The following is a 19,829-nucleotide window of genomic DNA, read 5'->3' on the forward strand; positions in this document are numbered from 1 at the left end:
GGAATGGCCTTGGGTCAGCCAGAGCTCTCTTATCTGGGAGAACAGGGTTGGATTCCCCACCCCTCCACTTGCAGCTGCTGGAATGGCCTTGGGTCAGCCAGAGCTCTCTCTTTTTTTTTTCTTTTCTTTATGGTTTAAATCTTTTATTTGGTCCAACTTAGCATACAGCTCTATAAAGAAAAAGAGAAAAAATACAAAAAAACAGATAGATTTATACAAACAACTCATTTGTCACCCTTTTGAACTGGACCTGAATGAAACAATGGCCTTGGGTCAGCCAGAGCTCTCTTATCTGGGAGAACTGGGTTGGATTCCCCACTCCTCCACTTGCAACTGCTGGAATGGCCTTGGGTCTGCCAGAGCTCTCTTATCTGGGAGAACCAGGTTGGATTCCTCACTCCTCCACTTGCACTTGCTGGAATGGCCTTGGGTCAGCCAGAGCTCTCTTATCTGGGAGAACTGGGTTGGATTCCCCACTCCTCCACTTGCAGCTGCTGGAATGGCCTTGGGTCAGCCAGAGCTATCTCAGGAGTTGTCCTTGAAAGGGCAGCTTCTGGGAGAGCTCTCTCAACCCCACCCACCTCACAGGGTGTCTGTTGCGGAGGAAGAAGGCAAAAGGAGATTGTGAGCTGCTCAGAGACTCTGAGATTCAGAGTTAAGGGCGGGGTATAAATTCAATATCATCATCCTCTTTTGCTTCCTCCTCCTCTTCTTCAATGAGGAGGAAGAGTTTTAGTTCAGTTACTGGTATTGCTTGCAAGCAGTTAGCACCCAGGAAGATGCTGGACTAAACGGACGGCTAGTCTGACGCAGCAAGGGTGCTCTTCCCCAAACTGTGTGTGATCAGCGCACAAGGCCCGGTGGCCCTAACACCACAAGGGGACTTCTCCAAATCCATTCAAGCCTTCACTGACTTACCTTATCACTCTCTGCCTGGTTATCAGGAACGGCTTCCAGCTGCTGCAGCAGCAAGGGCAGGTGGGATCGTGTCACCGGCTCGGGGCTCGCGCTGCTCACTGTGAAGTGGCGTAAAAACCTTTGCGGGGAAAAAATAAAGACTTAGCACCAATGCTGCCATTGTAGCGCTTCCTTCAGAGGGGCTGCGCACAGAAGGCGAGCGCAAGATTTCTACTTGCCGTACAGCTCTTGTGGCAGGTGGAAGCCCTGTGATTCACACTATCCATTGGCCCCACTCCCCCATGGCCCTGGGGATGTCCCGCCACACGCGGAAAAGAGAAGGCAGGAAAAGCAGGCCAAACTCTCCATGTCATGGCCTCTCGAAGCAGCGGTTGGACAGACGGCCCACGACAAGCATGAGAAACGCCCACCCCACAGGAGAAGGGCCGCGGTTGGGTGCAACTCCCCATCAATCACCGCCCCGTCCACCATCCTAGAGAAAGGAAAAGGGGGTGGATCCAGCCTGCAGAGCTGGCTAGAAGTTGGAAAACAGGGAAGATGCTTCAATGTACCCGTATTTTTCGCACCATAAGGCGCTCCGGACGATAGGACGCACCTTCCTCCTGGGGGGCGATCCGCTGCCTCCGATCCCAGCGCTTCCTCCGTGCCTGCCTGCCTGGCTCCAGCTCTGACGCATACAGCAAGCGCCAGGATCGCTCCCTCTGCCCTCCGATCCCGGCGCTTGCTGTAAGCGTCAGAGCTGAAGCCAGGCAGGCAGGCATGGAGGAAGCACCCGCCCCCTCTGCAAACCCAGCGCTTTGCGAGCGCCGGCTGTGGAGGGGGCAGCGTGCTTCCTCCGTGCCTTTCTGCCTGGCTTCAGCTCTGACGCTTACAGCAAGCGCCGGGATCGGAGGGCAGAGGGAGCAATCCTGGCGCTTGCTGTAAGCATCAGAGCTGGGGCCAGGCAGACAGGCACGGAGGAAGCACGCTGCCCCCTCCACAGCCGGCGCTCGCAAAGCGCTGGGTTTGCAGAGGGGGCGGGTGCTTCCTCCATGCCTGCCTGCCTGGCTTCAGCTCTGACGCTTACAGCAAGCGCCGGGATCGGAGGGCAGAGGGAGCGATCCTGGCGCTTGCTGTATGCGTCAGAGCTGGAGCCAGGCAGGCAGGCACGGAGGAAGCGCTGGGATCGGAGGCAGCGGATCGCCCCCCCGGAAGGTAGGTACCAGTACCTTCGCTCCATAAGACGCACACACTTTCCCCCCCACTTTTTTTTGGGGGGGGGGAGTGTGTCTTATGGTGCGAAAAATACGGTAATCGAGCGAAAACGGGGAAGCTTCCCATTTCGGCTGGTGTTCCGATGCATCTGGCCCTCTGGCTTGCCTTTCCAAAGCCTTACCTGTCCAGATCTGGGAGACTCGTAGATACTCGTAGGTGGCTCCATCTTTCCCCAGCCGGACAGGAGGAGAGGCTAAAGAGTTTCTGCATGTGAGAATGTCTGAAACGACGACACGCGTGCCAATGAGTCTTCGGGTTTAGGAACGCACTAGTGCTTGGTCAGAATCAACCTCTATTACTGCAGATGATAAAATTACTACTTACCCAATGTATTCCCACCCCTAAATTCAGCCCCAAGCTGCACTGCCGAGTGTCACAATAACCCTCCCCCTTTCACAATCATAGTTTACTGAGCTACAATTGATTGATTACATTAAATTTCTATCCCACCCTCTCCGCAAGCGGACTCAGGGCAGGATAACCGTCAGTTCTATAACACAATTTAAAAACCAATAAAATACGATTTAAAACGTTTTGTGGCGCTGCAGAAGAGGACGATGACAACACTGGATTTATATTCCGCCCTCCATCTTGAATCTCAGAGTGGCTCACAATCTTCTTTATCTCTCTCCCCCCACAACAGACACCCTGGGAGGTGGGTGGGGCTGAGAGGGCTCTCACAGAAGCTGCCCTTTCAAGGACAGCTCTGTGAGAGCTCTGGCTGACCCAAGGCCATTCCAGCAGCTGCAAATGGAGGAGTGGGGAATCAAACCCGGTTCTCCCAGATAAGAGTCCACGCACTTAACCACTATACCAAACTGTCTCTCTACACCAGGCTGGCTGACCCAAGGCCATTCCAGCAGGTGCAAGTGGAGGAGTGGGGAATCCAACCCGGTTCTCCCAGATAAGAGTCCGCACACTTCACCACTACACCAAACTGTCTCTCTTCAACTTTGATATCTTTGATGATGATGATGTATGACTCCCAATTTCCCTTTTCCTTCCTGTTCCCCTTCCCTATACCTAAATTCAATACAAATATATTTGAAAAACAAAATTATAGTCTACTGAGGTCAGAGCCCCCCCCCCCAGCCCTTTTGAGCCTCTGGGCCCATCTGGTATTCTAACACAAGGTGGTGGCCAGAACCACAAAATGGCTGTCACGGGAAGTGGAACCGACGACAAAATGGCTGCAGCAGAAGGCGGAGCCACGAACACAGAGGGAGCCCAAGTGAGCGAGAGAAGGGGTGGGTGGGTAAATTCAGTGCTAAAGAATGAGGGAGGAGAGAGAGAGAGAACGAAAGCAACCACCACGCGGTGGATGCTGCCGCTGAATCAATGTCATTTAAACCTGCCCATCCAATCAGATCTCCACTGGCCAATCAGAAGTCCTGCTGGGCAAGAGTCATGCCTGGCCCCACCCACCAGGAAAAGAGTTGGTGGGCACCCAGGAGACCATGGGCACCACATCGGGGACCCCAGATCTAGGCAGAACAAACCTCCTCTCTCTCAGCCTGTCTCTCCCCCTCCATTCAAAACTCGGTCGCGGGTGCCGCTGCAATGATTCATAGGAGAGCAAGCAGCATCTGAGCCATAAGTGACAGAGCTCACTTCTCTTGGAGAAAATGGCTGCTTTGGGAAGTGCGCTCTATGGCACTATACCCCGCGGAAGTCCCTCCCTCCTGTCACCAGGCTCCACCCTCAAAAAATCCAGAGCTGGCAACCCTAGCCGTCGGTCGCTAGGTTGGAGAACCCGTATGACGGACAGCCATGGCTATTTCTGCAAGAAACTGAATGCAGTGGATTGTGGGGAAGGGAAGAAACGGGGTGTGACGGAATGGCCCTGGTTTGCCTACCAGACCCCGTTCCCCTTTTTGGAGGGAGCTACTTCTCCTCCGGCCCCTTGGGCTCGCTGCCACCATCTGCTCAGTCTAGAGGTTCGGATTGAGAGGAACAGGACTCCCAATCCCCCTCTCCAGCTCTGAGGCCAGGCCTCAAGGTCCTCTGCCACCCTGTACTTGGGTATCACAGAGGCCACAGCACTTCTTCGGAGAACCCCTGGAGGATTGGCACCTTATCCAACCCCAGGCCTTTTCCCTTTCCCCGGGGCCCCCTTCATAAAGCGTGGTCTAAAGCGGTTGGGGATCTATGCAGTACAAAGTTTGACTGCCAGCATTCAAAACAGTAAAAATATTTAATTAGAAGAGAAAAAGAAAAGAAAAGAAAAACAAAAGCAGTTGCATGTAAAAGTTTAGCCCAGCACCCGAACGGCAACCAGAATGACAAATAAAAGGTGGATTTAAACGCATCCTCCCGTCCCTGGTCTAAACTTGCCCTGCCTTGTGGATGAATTACTTGGTCTGACTGCCTGGAGTCCCCTCCCTCTGGAGAAGGCCTCTCCCACAGTCAGGAGCACACAGACTGACCACCTCTCTCCTTGAGGGCCAGCCGAGAACTGAACTTTTCCCGCCTCTCTCCAATAAAACAAAAGAACCTCCTGCCCCTCTAGGAGGCTTTCCCCCTAGAGTTGATGGTTTAACTCCGGAAGGGAGGGGGGGGGAGTGAAGGGACGGTTAGGCCCCAAAGCCTGCCTAGCAGTTTCATGTTTCCTCCCAACCAAGCACCGCCATTAACTAAGATGCCGTTTCTCCACACGGGGAAATCAAAACTCCCCCAAAACATACACTGTATGATAAGTATCGGTCACTACAGACTTAATTTAGAACAAAACATCAAAAGGACCGCCCCCCACTAGGGCTTGCCCTGCCACTAGGCAAACTAGGTCGCTGGCTAGGGCGCTGGATTTCTGGGGCGCCGAATGGAGTGCCCCCATGTGACTCAGTGACATTATTAGTGTGGAGGGGGGGCACCAGAAATTAGCCTTGCCTAAGGTGCCAGGCAGTCTAGGGCCAGCCGTGCCCCCCCCCCACTGTATGTGCAAAAGATCACGCATTTCCCTGGGGGGGGGCGGGCGGGCAGGCTCAACTCACAATCGCTCCAGGTCTGCAGACAGGCAATCGTCTTGCGTCATCTTCAGAGAGGTCCCCGAGTTCCCCCGTGGTTGCCAGACAGAGAAAACCTACAACAAGAGAATTACATTCAAATGACACAATTCAGTCTTGGCGCTGAATGACTTTAATGGGATTCGGAGGTGGCATCAGATCGAGAAGGTGAATCACTGCGACCGCCACCGACCAGATTCTCCGGGTGCTACTTATTACAGCCTTTAATTAAAAACTCTCTCCAAGAAAGCCCTTTGAAGACTGCGGAAGATGTCTTTCCGGAACGGTCGGGGCCAGATGCCGGCCCTGATAATAAATCCGAGCACTACAGGCGGACGGGAGAGACACACACACACACACAGCACTCCGAAGGCATCAGTTTATTTAATGACAAAAAATGACCCACTTTCAACTCGGTGTTAACGCAATTAAGCTCCTCTACCCATAATCAACAGTACTTCTATCGCTCCTCTTCAGAACGGCAAATCCCAGCAGGGTTGCTACTGGTGGAAATTAGTTTGTTTCTTAAGTAGTGGCTTTGTGTTGATTTTGCTGTGCCATCAGTCACCTGAACACACACTCACAAACACACAGAGCGCCAGTTTGGTGTAGTGGTGAGGTGCACGGACTCTTATCTGGGAGAACCGGGTTGGATTCCCCACTCCTCCACTTGCACCTGCTGGAATGGCCTTGGGTCAGCTATAGCTCTGGCAGAGGTTGTCCTTGAAAGGGCAGCTGCTGTGAGAGTCCTCTCAGCCCCACCCATCTCCCAGGGTGACTGTTGCGGGGGAAGGAGATATAGGAGATTGTAAGCCGCTCTGAGTCTCTGATTCAGAGAGAAGGACGGGGTATGAATTTGCAGTCTTCTTCTTCTTCTAGAGCCCTCTAAGCCCCACCTACATCACAGGTGTCTGTTGTGGGGGGAGAAGATATAGGAGCTTGTAAGCCGCTCTGAGTCTCTGATTCAGAGAGAAGGGCAGGGTATAAATTTGCAATTCTTCTTCTTCTTCTAAAGCTCTGAGCAGACACAGTGCCTCTGTGAGGTAGATGAAGATATTGGATTTATATCCCGCCCTCCACTCCGAAGAGTCTCAGAGCGGCTCACAATCTCCTTTCCCTTCCTCCCCCACAACAGACACCCTGTGAGGTAGATGAAGATATTGGATTTATATCCCACCCTCCACTCCGAAGAGTCTCAGACCGGCTCACAATCTCCCAAGGCCATTCCAGCAGGTGCAAGTGGAGGAGTGGGGAATCAAACCCGGTTCTCCCAGACAAGAGAGCTCTGGCTGACCCAAGGCCATTCCAGCAGCTGCAAGTGGAGGAGTGGGGAATCCAACCTGGTTCTCCCAGATAAGAGAGCTCTGGCTGACCCAAGGCCATTCCAGCAGCTGCGAGTGGAGGAGTGGGGAATCAAACCCGGTTCTCCCAGATAAGAGAGCTCTGGCTGACCCAAGGCCATTCCAGCAGCTGCAAGTGGAGGAGTGGGGAATCCAACCCGGCTCTCCCAGATAAGAGAGCTGTGGCTGACCCAAGGCCATTCCAGCAGCTGCAAGTGGGGGAGTGGGGAATCCAACCCGGTTCTCCCAGATAAGAGAGCTATGGCTGACCCAAGGCCATGCTAGCAGGTGCAAGTGGAGGAGTGGGGAATCTAACCCGGTTCTCCCAGATAAGAGAGCTATGGCTGACCCAAGGCCATGCTAGCAGGTGCAAGTGGAGGAGTGGGGAATCAAACCCGGTTCTTCCAGATAAGAGTCCGCGCACTTAACCACTACACCAAACAGAAGAAGACGACCACAGATTTATACCCTGCCCTTCTCTCTGAATCAGACTCAGAGCGGCTTACACTCTCCTATGTCTTCCTCCCCCACAACAGTCATCCTGTGAGTTGGGTGGGGCTGAAGAGGGCTCTCACAGCAGCTGCCCTTTCAAGGACAACCTCTGCCAGAGCTATGGCTGACCCAAGGCCATTCCAGCAGGTGCAAGTGGAGGAATGGGGAATCAAACCCGGTTCTCCCAGATAAGAGTCCGCGCACTTCACCAGTACACCAAACTGGCTCTCACACTGTTTAAGAGTTCCTGCATTTTCCTGAATAGAACAAAGGCCCATCATTCATGGACCAAGGGAAATGGAAAACTGAAGTCACTGCGGTATGTTTTATTTTTCATATGACATTTTACAAGGCACTGGGGGGAATTAATTGCAAATCTGCTGGTCTGCTTGTCTGAAGCCAAATACTTGAGTCATGCAGGGCTTTGGCTGCCTTCGGGCCTTGCATTCAACATCGTTAGCGAGTCACGGGTCATCAGAGCTGGTTGGGAGCCAGGATTCCTTTGGCATGCTCACTGAGGACAGGGCAGGGGAGGCAGGAGGCTTGGAGGTGACGCTGGCTCTATGTGGCGAATGAATGTGGCCGTAGAGAATAGGTTCACCAGCCCGCCCCCCCCCCCCACCGCCATTGGAGGCTCCCTCACTCTCTCTTGGATGGCAAGGGGGAATGGCAGGAAATGGGGAGGAGGGGATGTCAACAGCATCCCAATATGCTAACATCACGTCCATTGCTCTGAGAAGTCACATCAGCGTGTTGCTGGAAGATGGTGGAGTTTGGACAAAATTCTTATGGTCTACCCAAAGTGTTCTGCCCAAATGCTAAAGGATTCCAGGTGAACATAAGAACATAAGAGAAGCCATGTTGGATCAGGCCAGTGGCCCATCCAGTCCAACACTCTGTGTCACATAAGAACATAAGAGAAGCCATTTTGGATCAGGCCAATGGCCCATCCAGTCCAACACTCTGCATCACATAAGAACATAAGAGAAGCCATATTGGATCAGGCCAATGGCCCATCCAGTCCAACGCTCTGCATCTCATAAGAACATAAGAGAAGCCATGTTGGATCAGGCCAGTGGCCCATCCAGTCCAACACTCTTTGTCACATAAGAACATAAGAGAAGCCATGTTGGATCAGGCCAATGGCCCATCCAGTCCAACACTCTGCATCACATAAGAACATAAGAGAAGCCATATTGGATCAGGCCAGTGGCCCATCCAGTCCAACGCTCTGCATCTCATAAGAACATAAGAGAAGCCATGTTGGATCAGGCCAGTGGCCCATCCAGTCCAACACTCTTTGTCACATAAGAACATAAGAGAAACCATGTTGGATCAGGCCAGTGGCCCATCCAGTCCAACACTCTGCATCACATAAGAGAAGCCCTGTTGGATCAGGCCAGTGGCCCATCCGGTCCAACACTCTGTGTTACATAAGAGAAGCCATGTTGGATCAGGCCAATGGCCCATCCAATCCAACACTGTGTCACATAAGAACATCAGAGAAGCCATGTTGGATCAGGCAAATGGCCCATCCAGTCCAACATTGTGTCACACAGTGGTCAAAAAACCCAAGTGCCGTCAAGAGGTCCACCGGTGGGCTAGAAGCCCTTCCACTGTGTCCCCCCCAAAGCAGCAAGAATACAGAGCATCACTGCCCCAGACATAAGAACATAAGCAAAGCCACGCTGGATCAGGCCAGTGGCCCATCCAGTCCAACACTCTGTCACACAGTGGCCAAAAAAACCCAAATGCCACCAGGAGGTCCACCAGCAGAGCCAGAACTCCAGTAGCCCTCCTACTCTACACCCCAAGCACCAAGAATACAGAGCATCGCTTGCCCCAGACAGAGAGTTCCATCTGTATCTTGTGGCTAAGAGCCACTGAGGGACCTCTGCTCCAAATGTTATTTAGGCGACACCCTGACGTCACTTTGGGTTCATAAGGAGCGGTGTCTGTGCATCATTGGCGACGTCATTCTGCCAATGACAACTGTCCCTGCCGGTAAGTCACCCACCTTGCAGCCCCCCCCCCTCTTTTGCTGTCAAGGTAAGCCCAGTGAGTTTTCAAGGTGAGAAACATGCAGGGGTGATTAACCGTGGACTTCCTTGGTGGTTTCCCATCCAAGTCTTAACCAGGGCTGACACTCCTCAGCTTCCGAGATCTGAAGAGATCGGGCTAGCCTGGGCTATCCTGGAAAATGCACAACCCCTATTACAGAAGCTAACTTTGATGTGATTGGACGCCAGTTGAGGATAGTCCAGATTGAAACGTGTCCCATACAGACCACTCTCTCACACAGGGTGTTGTGATGTGGTTTGACCTTTTTTTCATTATCTGAATTGCACATGCAGTGTGTGTGTGTGGGGGGGGGGGGGGGAGAGATTCTCATCATTCTTTGCAGACCTAAGAAACCAAACAAGACAGGCAACAAGATCCAAATCAGGGGCGTCGAGCTCATTCGTTACGAGGGCCGGATCCGACAGAAATGAGACCCTGTCAGGCAGAGTCAAACTATAATGCAAAGTAGTGGAGCTATAAAGTTCACAAAGGAAACAGACAAACACAATTCGTGTGTGTGTGTAAGTTGAAAACCTACTTCTGATTTATTGACGTTCGTTACAGAAATCTCATGGTCAATGCTTTGAGCCTAAGACTCAGGGGAAAACATGAAATGGCTGGGCATTGCGAGTTTTTGCACAGAAGCTGCTCCATGTGCTGGTCAGCCAATGGAGAAAACAGAAGCTTTGCTCTGTAGCTCCTGTGCGATTGAGCAAGCCTGGCAAGGCTAGCTGTGATGCAGAAGGAAGCGAGAGAGAGAGCTGGAAGCAGATGACAGTGGGTTGCTTGAGGGTCTAGAAGCCCCCCAGGGGCCTGATCCGGCCCTTTGGCCGCACGTCTGATGCCTCTGATCTAAATCTTATGCAGAAATACGATCCACTGCCCTTGGCCTATCTACGTCTGTACAAAATCTTTCTTTGCTTACACTGTGTTAAATTTATAAGCCTTGTCCCTTCTGTCCCGAGAGCCAGTTTGGTGTAGTGGTAAATGTGTGGACTCTTATCTGGGAGAACCGGGTTTGATTCCCCACTCCTCCACTTGCAGCTGCTGGAATGGCCTTGGGTCAGCCATAGCTCTGGCAGCAGTTGTCCTTGAAAGGGCAGCCGTTGTGAGGGCCCTCTCAGCCCCACCCACATCACAGGGGAGAGGGACGGCTTCATAGGTTGCCCACTGGATCAAGTAAAAGCTTGGTGGAAGAGCTCCCTCTTACAAGCCCTGCGGAACTTCGGTAGGTCCTACAGGGCCCGGATCTCCAATGAGAGCTCATTCAACCAGGTAGGGGCCAGTACCAAAAAGCCCTGGCCCTTGTCGAAGCCAGACAGGTGTCTATAAGCCCAGGGATCACAAGAAGAAGAATTGCAGATTTATACCCTGCCCTTCTCTCTGAATCAGAGACTCAGAGCAGTTTACAATCTCCTATATCTTCTCCCCCCACGACAGACAACCTGTGAGGTGGGTGGGGCTGAGAGGGCTCTCATAGCAGCTGCCCTTTCAAGGACAACTCCTGTGAGAGCTATGGCTGACCCAAGGTTATTCCAGCAGCTGCAAGTGGAGGAGTGGGGACTCAAACCCGGTTCTCCCAGATAAAAGTCCGCACACTTAACCACTACACCAAACTGGCTCTCACCAGTAGGTGTGGTAGGTGGCCTTGGGTCAGTTTTGAGAGGCCTTGGGTCAGCCTTGAGAGACCTCTCCCAGAAGCGGCCCTTTCAAGGACAACTCGTACGAGAGCTCTGGATGACCCAAGGCCACTCCAGCAGCTGCAAGTGGAGGAGTGGGGGAATCAATCCCGGTTCTCCCAGAGAAGAGTCCGCGCACTTAACCACTACATCAAACCGGCTGTTGTGTAGATGTGGTGTAGCTGATCGCAGTGCTACTAGTTATGCCTCTCCTCACCCCCTGGCATTCTGTGCCTGGCACCACCTCCTGAGGCCGAAAATTCGTGGCCATGCCCTCTGAGCTCAGGGACACCCAGGTTACAATCCTCATTCCTCCACAGAAGCTTACTGGGAGAACCCTGGGCCAGTCACCCGCTCACAGCCTGGGCTGCCTCGCAAAGTCGTTGTGAGGCCATGACGGAGGAGAGGAGTGCCACTTTGGTTCACCGCTGCGGGGAGAAGCAAAGCCATTTCGTTTCAAGGAAGACCAACCTGTTGGCATTACCTGTGAGTAGAAAGCTTTGTAAAGCTTCGATCTGGGGAAAAGGGCGATCGTCAGAGAGTTGCTGGGAGTGTGCAGCTGGATCGGCAGGTGAGGGAGGAGGGAGTCCTTGTAGCCGATGAAGAGGGCGGCAGCAACGCTGGTGGAGTCCTGGGGAGCAGGAAAGGACAGAGCTTTTCATTACGGCTGCGGCAGCCCTGAGAAGCTAGGCCACAAGGGCCTCCGGCCCCCATATCCTCTATTGGCAAACTTTATGAATGTCCCCTTCTACAAAAGCTTCTGACCATTCCCAAAAAGACCTTCTCGTGATCCTGGGCCTAGTGAGGCCTATAGGCTCCAGAGAAGCCTGCCTAGGAGTTACCACAGAAAGCCTACGTCTCCCAGGATCTCTTTTGTCTCTCTGATTGGGCAGCAAGGTTTTGGAGGGAAACTGGCCAAGAGAGGGGTGAGACCTGAGAGGAAAGCATAAAAGGGCCAAGGCACGGGCAGGGTATATTTGGAGTACTGCGTACAATTTTGGTCACTGCACCTCAGAAAATGTGAGCAGAATGCCTGAATATTAAATCTTAAACATCAGATTACTGAATATTGGAAATTTGAAGGACTGATTTAAGGAATAGTAGTATAGTGTATATCGATGTGAGTTTTATGTATTTTTAGGCTTTTATGTATTTTATTGTATAATTTTAATTGTATTTAAATCGACCTTTGTTAGCTTTTATTGTTGTAAGCCGCCCTGAGCCCACCTCGGTGGGGTACGGCGGGATATAAATCGAATAAAGTAAAGTAAAAGATATTATAGCTTTGGAAAAAGCGCAGAAAAGGGCAACTAGAACGATTACAAGGTTGGAACACTTTCCCTATGAAAAAGGGTGCTGGGGAATTCACTGCCACAGGAGTGGGTAGCAGCTACAAGCATAGCCAGCTTCAAAAGGGGATTAGATAGAAATATGGAGCTCTTAGCCACAGTGTGTATATATATGATTGTGTATATATACATATATAAATTTTTTGGCCACTGTGCGACACAGAGTGTTGGACTGGATGGGCCACTGGCCTGATCCAACATGGCTTCTCTTATGTTCTTATGTGACACAGAGTGTTGGACTGGATGGGCCATTGGCCTGATCCAACATGGCTTCTCTTATGTTCTTATGTGACACAGAGTGTTGGACTGGATGGGCCATTGGCCTGATCCAACATGACTTCTCTGTTCTTATGTGACACAGAGTGTTGGACTGGATGGGCCATTGGCCTGATCCAACAGGGCTTCTTTGTGTTCTTATGTGACACAGAGTGTTGGACTGGATGGGCCATTGGCCTGATCCAACAGGGCTTCTCTTATGTTCTTATGTGACACAGAGTGTTGGACTGGATGGGCCATTGGCCTGATCCAACATGGCTTCTCTTATGTTCTTATGTGATACAGAGTGTTGGACTGGATGGGCCATTGGCCTGATCCATCATGTCCTCTCTTATGTTCTTATGTGACACAGAGTGTTGGACTGGATGGGCCATTGGCCTGATCCAACAGGGCTTTTCTGATGTTCTTATGTTAAGGTTAAAACGCTTGGGGCTCTTTAGCTTGGAGAAACGACGACTGAGGGGGGACATGATAGAGGTTTACAAGATTATGCATGGGATAGAGAAGGTAGAGGAAGAAATCCTTTTCTCTTTTTCTCACAACATGAGAACTTGTGAGCATTCAATGAAATTGCTGAGCAGTCGGGTTAAAACGGATAAAAGGAAGTCCTTCTTCACCCAAAGGGTGATTAACTCATGGAATCCAACATGGCTTCTCTTATGTTCTTATGAGACACAGAGTGTTGGACTGGATGGGCCAGCAACAGGGCAGAGAGGCCAAGGCCTTCATTAGAACACAAGAAGAGCCCTGCTGGATCAGACCAGGGGTCCATCTAGTCCAGCATCCTGTCTCACTCAGTGGTCAACCAGTTCCTCTGGAGAGCCAACAACAGGGCAGAGAGGCCAAGGACTTCATTAGGACACAAGAAGAGCCCTGCTGGATCAGACCAGGGGTCCATCTAGTCGAGCATCCTGTCTCACTCAGTGGTCAACCAGTTCCTCTGGAGAGCCAACAACAGGGCAGAGAGGCCAAGGCCTTCATTAGGACACAAGAAGAGCCCTGCTGGATCAGACCAGCGAGGGTCCATCCAGTCCAGCCTCCTGTCTCACCCAGTGGTCAACCAGTTCCTCTGCAGAGCCAACAACAGGGCAGAGAGGCCAAGGCCTTCATTAGAACACAAGAAGAGCCCTGCTGGATCAGACCAGGGGTCCATCTAGTCCAGCATCCTGTCTCATCCAGCAGCCAACCAGAACCTCTGGAGGGCTGACAACAGGAGCTAGAGGCTGAGGCCTTCCCCTGATGCTGCCTCCTGGTTGTAGGATACAGAGGTTTAGTGCTACTGAACGTGAAGGTTCCCTTTTGCCACCACGGCTAGTAGCCACTGACGGGACTTCTCCATGAATCTGTCTCATCCCTCCTAAAGCTATCTATACCGATGGCCATCTCTACTCCCTCTGGCGACAAACTGAGACTTCAGACTCAATCCAAGCGCATAACAAGAAAGGCAACCAAAGAATCCTGCCGGTTCCACAACAGCCCATTTTTCTGGGTTATCAAGGGAAACAGTTACGGGGGTGGGAAAGATAAGCAAGTTACAGAGTTGGGCAGCCTGGTGTACTTATTCACTTAGTTCTTATCTCTTCCTGTATTATTGCTAGGCTACGGACGTCCCCCCACCCCCCCGCAACAATCCCTACCTCCCTCTCCTATGCGCACGCTATTTTTAGCTCCCCTCGGCATCTTGGCAAGCTGGCAAAACAAATAATAATTTAAAAAAATCCTTTCAAGGTTTTTTTGCGTCGTGCCGGAATCCTTGGCAGCCACTCAGATGTCTTCGCTGGGGCCCCATAAACAGCCAGAGGTTTATGGAAGTCGGGTATCTTCAGCCAAACAATACAAGGAAGGTCAGGGCCCAGAGAGCTCGCTAAGCAAGGTAACGAAAGGGAGGGACACTCAGACGCTTTGAATTGCAGCTTTGGGAAGTTCAGCTGAAATAAGGGCTTCCATTCTGCGTTGTTTATCACCGTGCTCAAGCAGAAAAGTCAATCACGGGTCCGTCAAATGAACAAAGCAGGAGTCCAGCAGCGCCGTTAAGACCAATGAAGTTTTATTCAGAATGGAAGCTTTCGTGGGCGTGCAGACTTCATCGGACAAGGCAATGAGGTACAGCGAGCGCTGGAAAGCAGTGGTTTCGAAAGCAAAACGGTACGAAGTTAAAATCCAATGGCAATTTGCATTCTAAACCGCTGCCTACCAGCGATATGCAGCTCTGCTCACTGTACCTCATTCCTCGTCTGAAGAAGTGTGCCTGCCCATGAAAGCTTATGTTCTGACTAAAACTTTGTTGGTCTTAAAGGTGCTACCGGACGACTTTGCTCTGTGGCTTCAGACCTACACGGATGCCCACCTGGATCTATCTGCAGACCGAGAAGTAGGGATGATTAAAAAAAACCCACATACAGAGAGATTTTTCCCCCATGTGGGACAAATTAGCACATCCAACTGCTTTAGCAGTGAGAACATAAGAGAAGCCATGTTGGATCAGGGCAATGGCCCATCCAGTCCAACACTCTGTGTCACATAAGAACATAAGAGCAGCCATGTTGGATCAGGCCAGTGGCCATCCAGTCCAACACTCTGTGTCACATAAGAACATAAGAGAAGCCTTCTTGGATCAGGCAAATGGCCCATTTAGTCCAACACTCTGTGTCATATAAGAACACAAGAGAAGCCATGTTGGATCAGGCCAATGGCCCATCCAGTCCAACATTCTGTCACATAAGAACCTAAGAGAAGCCATGTTGGATCAGGCCAATGGCCCATCCAGTCCAACACTCTGTGTCACATAAGAGAAGCCCTGTTGGATCAGGCCAGTGGCCCATCCAGTCCAACACTCTGTGTCACATAAGAACATAAGAGAAGCCCTGTTGGATCAGGACAATGGCTCCTCCAGTCCAGCACTCTGTGTCACAGAAGAACATAAGAGAAGCCCTGTTGGATCAAGCCCGTGGCCCCTCCAGTCCAACACACTGTGTCACATAAGAACATAAGAGGAGCCATGTTGGATCAGGCCAATGGCCCATCCAGTCCAACACTCTGTTTCACATAAGAACATAAGAGAAGCCATGTTGGATCAGACCAATGGCCCCTCCAGTCCAATACGCTGTGTCACATAAGAACATAAGAGAAGCCCTGTTGGATCAGGCCAGTGGCCCATCCAGTCCAACACTCTGTGTCACATAAGAACATAAGAGAAGCCCTGTTAGATCAGGCCAGTGGCCCATCCAGATCAACCCTCTGTGTCACATAAGAACATAAGAGAAGCCCTGTTGGATCAGGCCAGTGGCCCATCCAGTCCAACACTCTGTGTCACATAAGAACATAAGAGAAGCCCTGTTGGATCAGGACAATGGCTCCTCCAGTCCAGCACTCTGTGTCACAGAAGAACATAAGAGAAGCCCTGTTGGATCAAGCCCGTGGCCCCTCCAGTCCAACACACTGTGTCACATAAGAACATAAGAGGAGCCATGTTGGATCAGGCCAATGGCCCATCCAGTCCAACACTCTGTTTCACATAAGAACATAAGAGAAGCCATGTTGGATCAGACCAATGGCCCCTCCAGTCCAATACGCTGTGTCACATAAGAACATAAGAGAAGCCCTGTTGGATCAGGCCAGTGGCCCATCCAGTCCAACACTCTGTGTCACATAAGAACATAAGAGAAGCCCTGTTAGATCAGGCCAGTGGCCCATCCAGATCAACCCTCTGTGTCACATAAGAACATAAGAGAAGCCATGTTGGAACAGGCCAATGACCCATCCAGTCCAAAACTCTCTTCTGCAAGTCCAGAAAGGAATCTCTTGGAGACGGCTTCAAGAGAATAAGCTGCCACTGGTTTCTGCTCGAGAACAACGTTTAATGGATTTTATCACAATGTGATTTATTATCTATTTATCTATCTAGTTTTTGAGATACATGGAACAGCTAGGGCTGGTGGCCCTGCCATGAGGGAAACTAGGGGACTGCCTAGGGCGCCGGCCTTCTGGAGAGCGCCAAATTGGGCACACACCCCCAATGTGACTTGGTGACACTGTCAGTGTGGGGGACACAATAAGTTAGTTTTGCCTAGGGTGCCAGACAGTCTAGGCAGAGCTTTGGAGACACTCTGCTTTCCCCCAGAACTTTCGCCTGAGACAGAAGGAAAGAGATGACTGGCCAGCTATTGCTGAGCTGTTCTGACAATTGGAAAGGCAACTGGAGGGACACTTACTCCGTCGTAGAACCTGATGGATGTCATGTGCATCTTTGAAATGGTGATGCTCCCGTAGTGGGGATGGCAGAACAGGAGGCCGTTGGAGAAGAAGTAGAGTTTACCTGGAACGCGAAGGGAAAGGAAGAAAAGACATCAGATATGAACATATGAAACTGCCTTATACTCAGGGCCTTTTTTTGTAGCAGGAACTCCTTTGCATATTAGGCCACACACCCCTGATGTAGCCAATCCTCCAAGAGCTTACAAGGCTCTTATTACAAGGCCTACTGTTAGCCTGGGACACTACTGTAAGCTCCAGAAGGATTGGCTACATCAGGGGGTGCAGCCTAATATGCAAAGGAGCTCCTGCTTGTACTGAATCAGACCCTCTTTGGTCCATCGAAGTCAGTCTTGTCTACTCAGACTGCCAGCTGCTCTCCTGGATCTCAAGCGGAGGTTTTTCACCCCTATTTGCCTGGACCCTTTTTATTTTATATATTTTATCAGATTTATATCCTGCCCGCCCCTAACGGGCTCAGGGCGGCTAACAACAGTTAAAAACCAGGAAGTACACTAAAAAACAATATACAGTAAAATCAATTCTACACATCTTAACCATAGAATCCAAGATGCACGTTGGGTGTTTCTCAATATCTATACTTGTCCAGTGGGACTCTCAGTGCTGTGGGACATTTTCTACCTCCCCTTAACTATTGAAGGCAAGCTTAAATAGTTTGGTTTTACAGGTCCGGCAGACCTGTGGTAGGGCCTTGATGTTATGGGGGAGGGAATTCCACAGAGCGTGGGCTACTGTTGAGAATGCTCCGGCTCTAGTGGTGGACAATTGAACTTTTTTCAGTCCAGGAATCGGTCCCGAAGGTGGACAGGTCCCAGGCCATATAGGGCTTTAAAGGTTATAACCAGTTGGAGATGCCGGGGATTGAACCGGGGACCTTCTGCTTACCAAGCAGATGCTCTACCACTGAGCCACAGCCCTTCTCCATTAGTCTCCAGGGTCTCAGGCTGAGGACTTTCCCATCACCTCCTGCCTGGTTCTTTTAACTGGAGATGCTGGCGAATGAACCTGGGACCTTCTGCATGCCAAGCATATGCTCTACCACTGAGCCACAGCCCTTCTCTAGGGTCTCAGGCTGAGGTCTTTCCCATCACCTGCTGCCTGGTCCTTTCAACTGGAGATGCCGGGGATTGAACCTGGGACCTTGTGCTTACCAAGCGGATGCTCTACCACTGAGCCACAGCCCTTCTCTATTAGTCTCCAGGGTCTCAGGCTGAGGTCTTTCCTATCACCTGCTGCTTGGTCCTTTTAACTGGAGATGCCGGGGATTGAACCTGGGACCTTCTGCATGCTGAGCAGATGCTCTGCCACTGAGTCACAGCCCTTCTCCATCAATCTCCAGGGTCTCAGGCTGAGGTCTTTCCCATCACCTCCTGCCTGGTCCTTTCAACTGGAGATGCCGGGGATTGAACCTGGGACCTTCTGCATGCTGAGCAGATGCTCTGCCACTGAGCCACAGCCTTTCTCCATCAATCTCCAGGGTCTCAGGCTGAAGTCTTTCCCATCACCTCCTGCCTGGTCCTTTCAACTGGAGATGCCGGGGATTGAACCTGGGACCTTCTGCATGCTGAGCAGATGCTCTGCCACTGAGCCACAGCCTTTCTCCATCAATCTCCAGGGTCTCAGGCTGAGGTCTTTCCCATCACCTCCTGCCTGGTCCTTTCAACTGGAGATGCTGGGGATTGAACCTGGGACCTTCTGCATGCCAAGCAGAGGCTCTACCACTGAGCCACAGCCCTTCTCTAGGGTCTCAGGCTGAGGTCTTTCTCATCACCTGCTGCCTGGTCCTTTCAACTAGAGATGCCGGGGATTGAACCTGGGACCTTCTGCATGTCAGGCAGATGCTCTACCACTGAGCCACAGCCCTTCTCTATTAGTCTCCAGGGTCTCAGGCAGAGGTCTTTCCTATCACCTGCTGCTTGGTCCTTTCAACTGGAGATGCCGGGGATTGAACCTGGGACCTTGTGCTTACCAAGCGGATGCTCTACCACTGAGCCACAGCCCTTCTCTATTAGTCTCCAGGGTCTCAGGCTGAGGTCTTTCCTATCACCTACTGCCTAGTCCTTTCAACTGGAGATGCCGGGGATTGAACCTGGGACCTTCAGCTTACCAAGTGGATGCTCTACCACTGAGCCACAGCCCTTCTTCTAGTCTCCAGAGTCTCTACCCTGTGAGGTAGATGAAGATATTGGATTTATATCCCGCCCTCCACTCCGAAGAGTCTCAGAGCAGCTCACAATCACCTTTACCTTCCTCCTCCACAACAGACACCCTGTGAGGTGGGTGGGGCTGAGAGGGCTCTCACAGCAGCTGCCCTTTCAAGGACAACCTCTGCCAGAGCTATGGCTGACCCAAGGCCATTGCAGCAGGTGCGAGTGGAGGAGTGGGGAATCAAACCCGGTTCTCCCAGATAAGAGAGCTCTGGCTGACCCAAGGCCATTCCAGCAGCTGCAAGTGGAGGAGTGGGGAATCAAACCTGGTTCTCCCAGATAAGAGAGCTCTGGCTGACCCAAGGCCATTCCAGCAGCTGCAAGTGGAGGAGTGGGGAATCAAACCCGGTTCTCCCAGATAAGAGAGCTATGGCTGACCCAAGGCCATTGCAGCAGCTGCAAGTGGAGGAGTGCGGAATCATACCCAGTTCTCCCAGATAAGAGAGCTCTGGCTGACCCAAGGCCATTCCAGCAGCTGCAAGTGGAGGAGTGGGGAATCCAACCCGGTTCTCCCAGATAAGAGATCTCTGGCTGACCCAAGGCCATTCCAGCAGGTGCAAGTGGAGGAGTGGGGAATCCAACCCGGTTCTCCCAGATAAGAGAGCTCTGGCTGACCCAAGGCCATTCCAGCAGCTGCAAGGGGAGGAGTGGGGAATCAAACCTGGTTCTCTCACATAAGAGTCTGCACACTTAGGCACTACGCCAAACTGGCTCACCATAGAGCCCCTGGGTACCAAGGCATCCAACAGGCGACTCACCTTCCTCTGGCCGGCAGAGTGCATTGCTGGAAGAAATGTAAGCCCCATCGCCTCCCGTCAGGAAAGTACCCAGGAACGATTCTTCTTCCTGCAGAGGGACAGAATTTCACAAGATCCAAATGTGACCACACGGTTCCTGAACCAGGCATGTTCCAGAATGAGCCACTACAATAAGCTGGCAAGTAGCCCACGGACTGACACGGAGCCTACAGAAACGGGCA

The 19,829-nt window shown here is 51.6% G+C and overlaps 1 protein-coding gene and 1 non-coding gene across 2 annotated transcripts in view; both read right to left on the bottom strand.

Moving 5' to 3' along the window:
• The window catches only part of DNAAF9 (dynein axonemal assembly factor 9), a 186,789-nt gene that overhangs the window by 34,966 nt on the left and 131,994 nt on the right, over positions 1-19,829 (bottom strand). The window contains 6 exon segments of the mRNA XM_060247199.1: positions 919-1,036; positions 2,294-2,392; positions 5,163-5,251; positions 11,231-11,377; positions 16,583-16,686; positions 19,609-19,696. Coding sequence (XP_060103182.1) covers positions 919-1,036; positions 2,294-2,392; positions 5,163-5,251; positions 11,231-11,377; positions 16,583-16,686; positions 19,609-19,696 — 645 coding nt within the window.
• TRNAV-GAC (transfer RNA valine (anticodon GAC)) lies at positions 18,436-18,507 on the bottom strand. Its single transcript has one exon. It is a non-coding gene; the product is annotated as a tRNA-Val (tRNA).

Source organism: Heteronotia binoei, chromosome 9, assembly GCF_032191835.1.
Source record: "Heteronotia binoei isolate CCM8104 ecotype False Entrance Well chromosome 9, APGP_CSIRO_Hbin_v1, whole genome shotgun sequence".
NCBI lineage: Eukaryota > Metazoa > Chordata > Lepidosauria > Squamata > Gekkonidae > Heteronotia > Heteronotia binoei.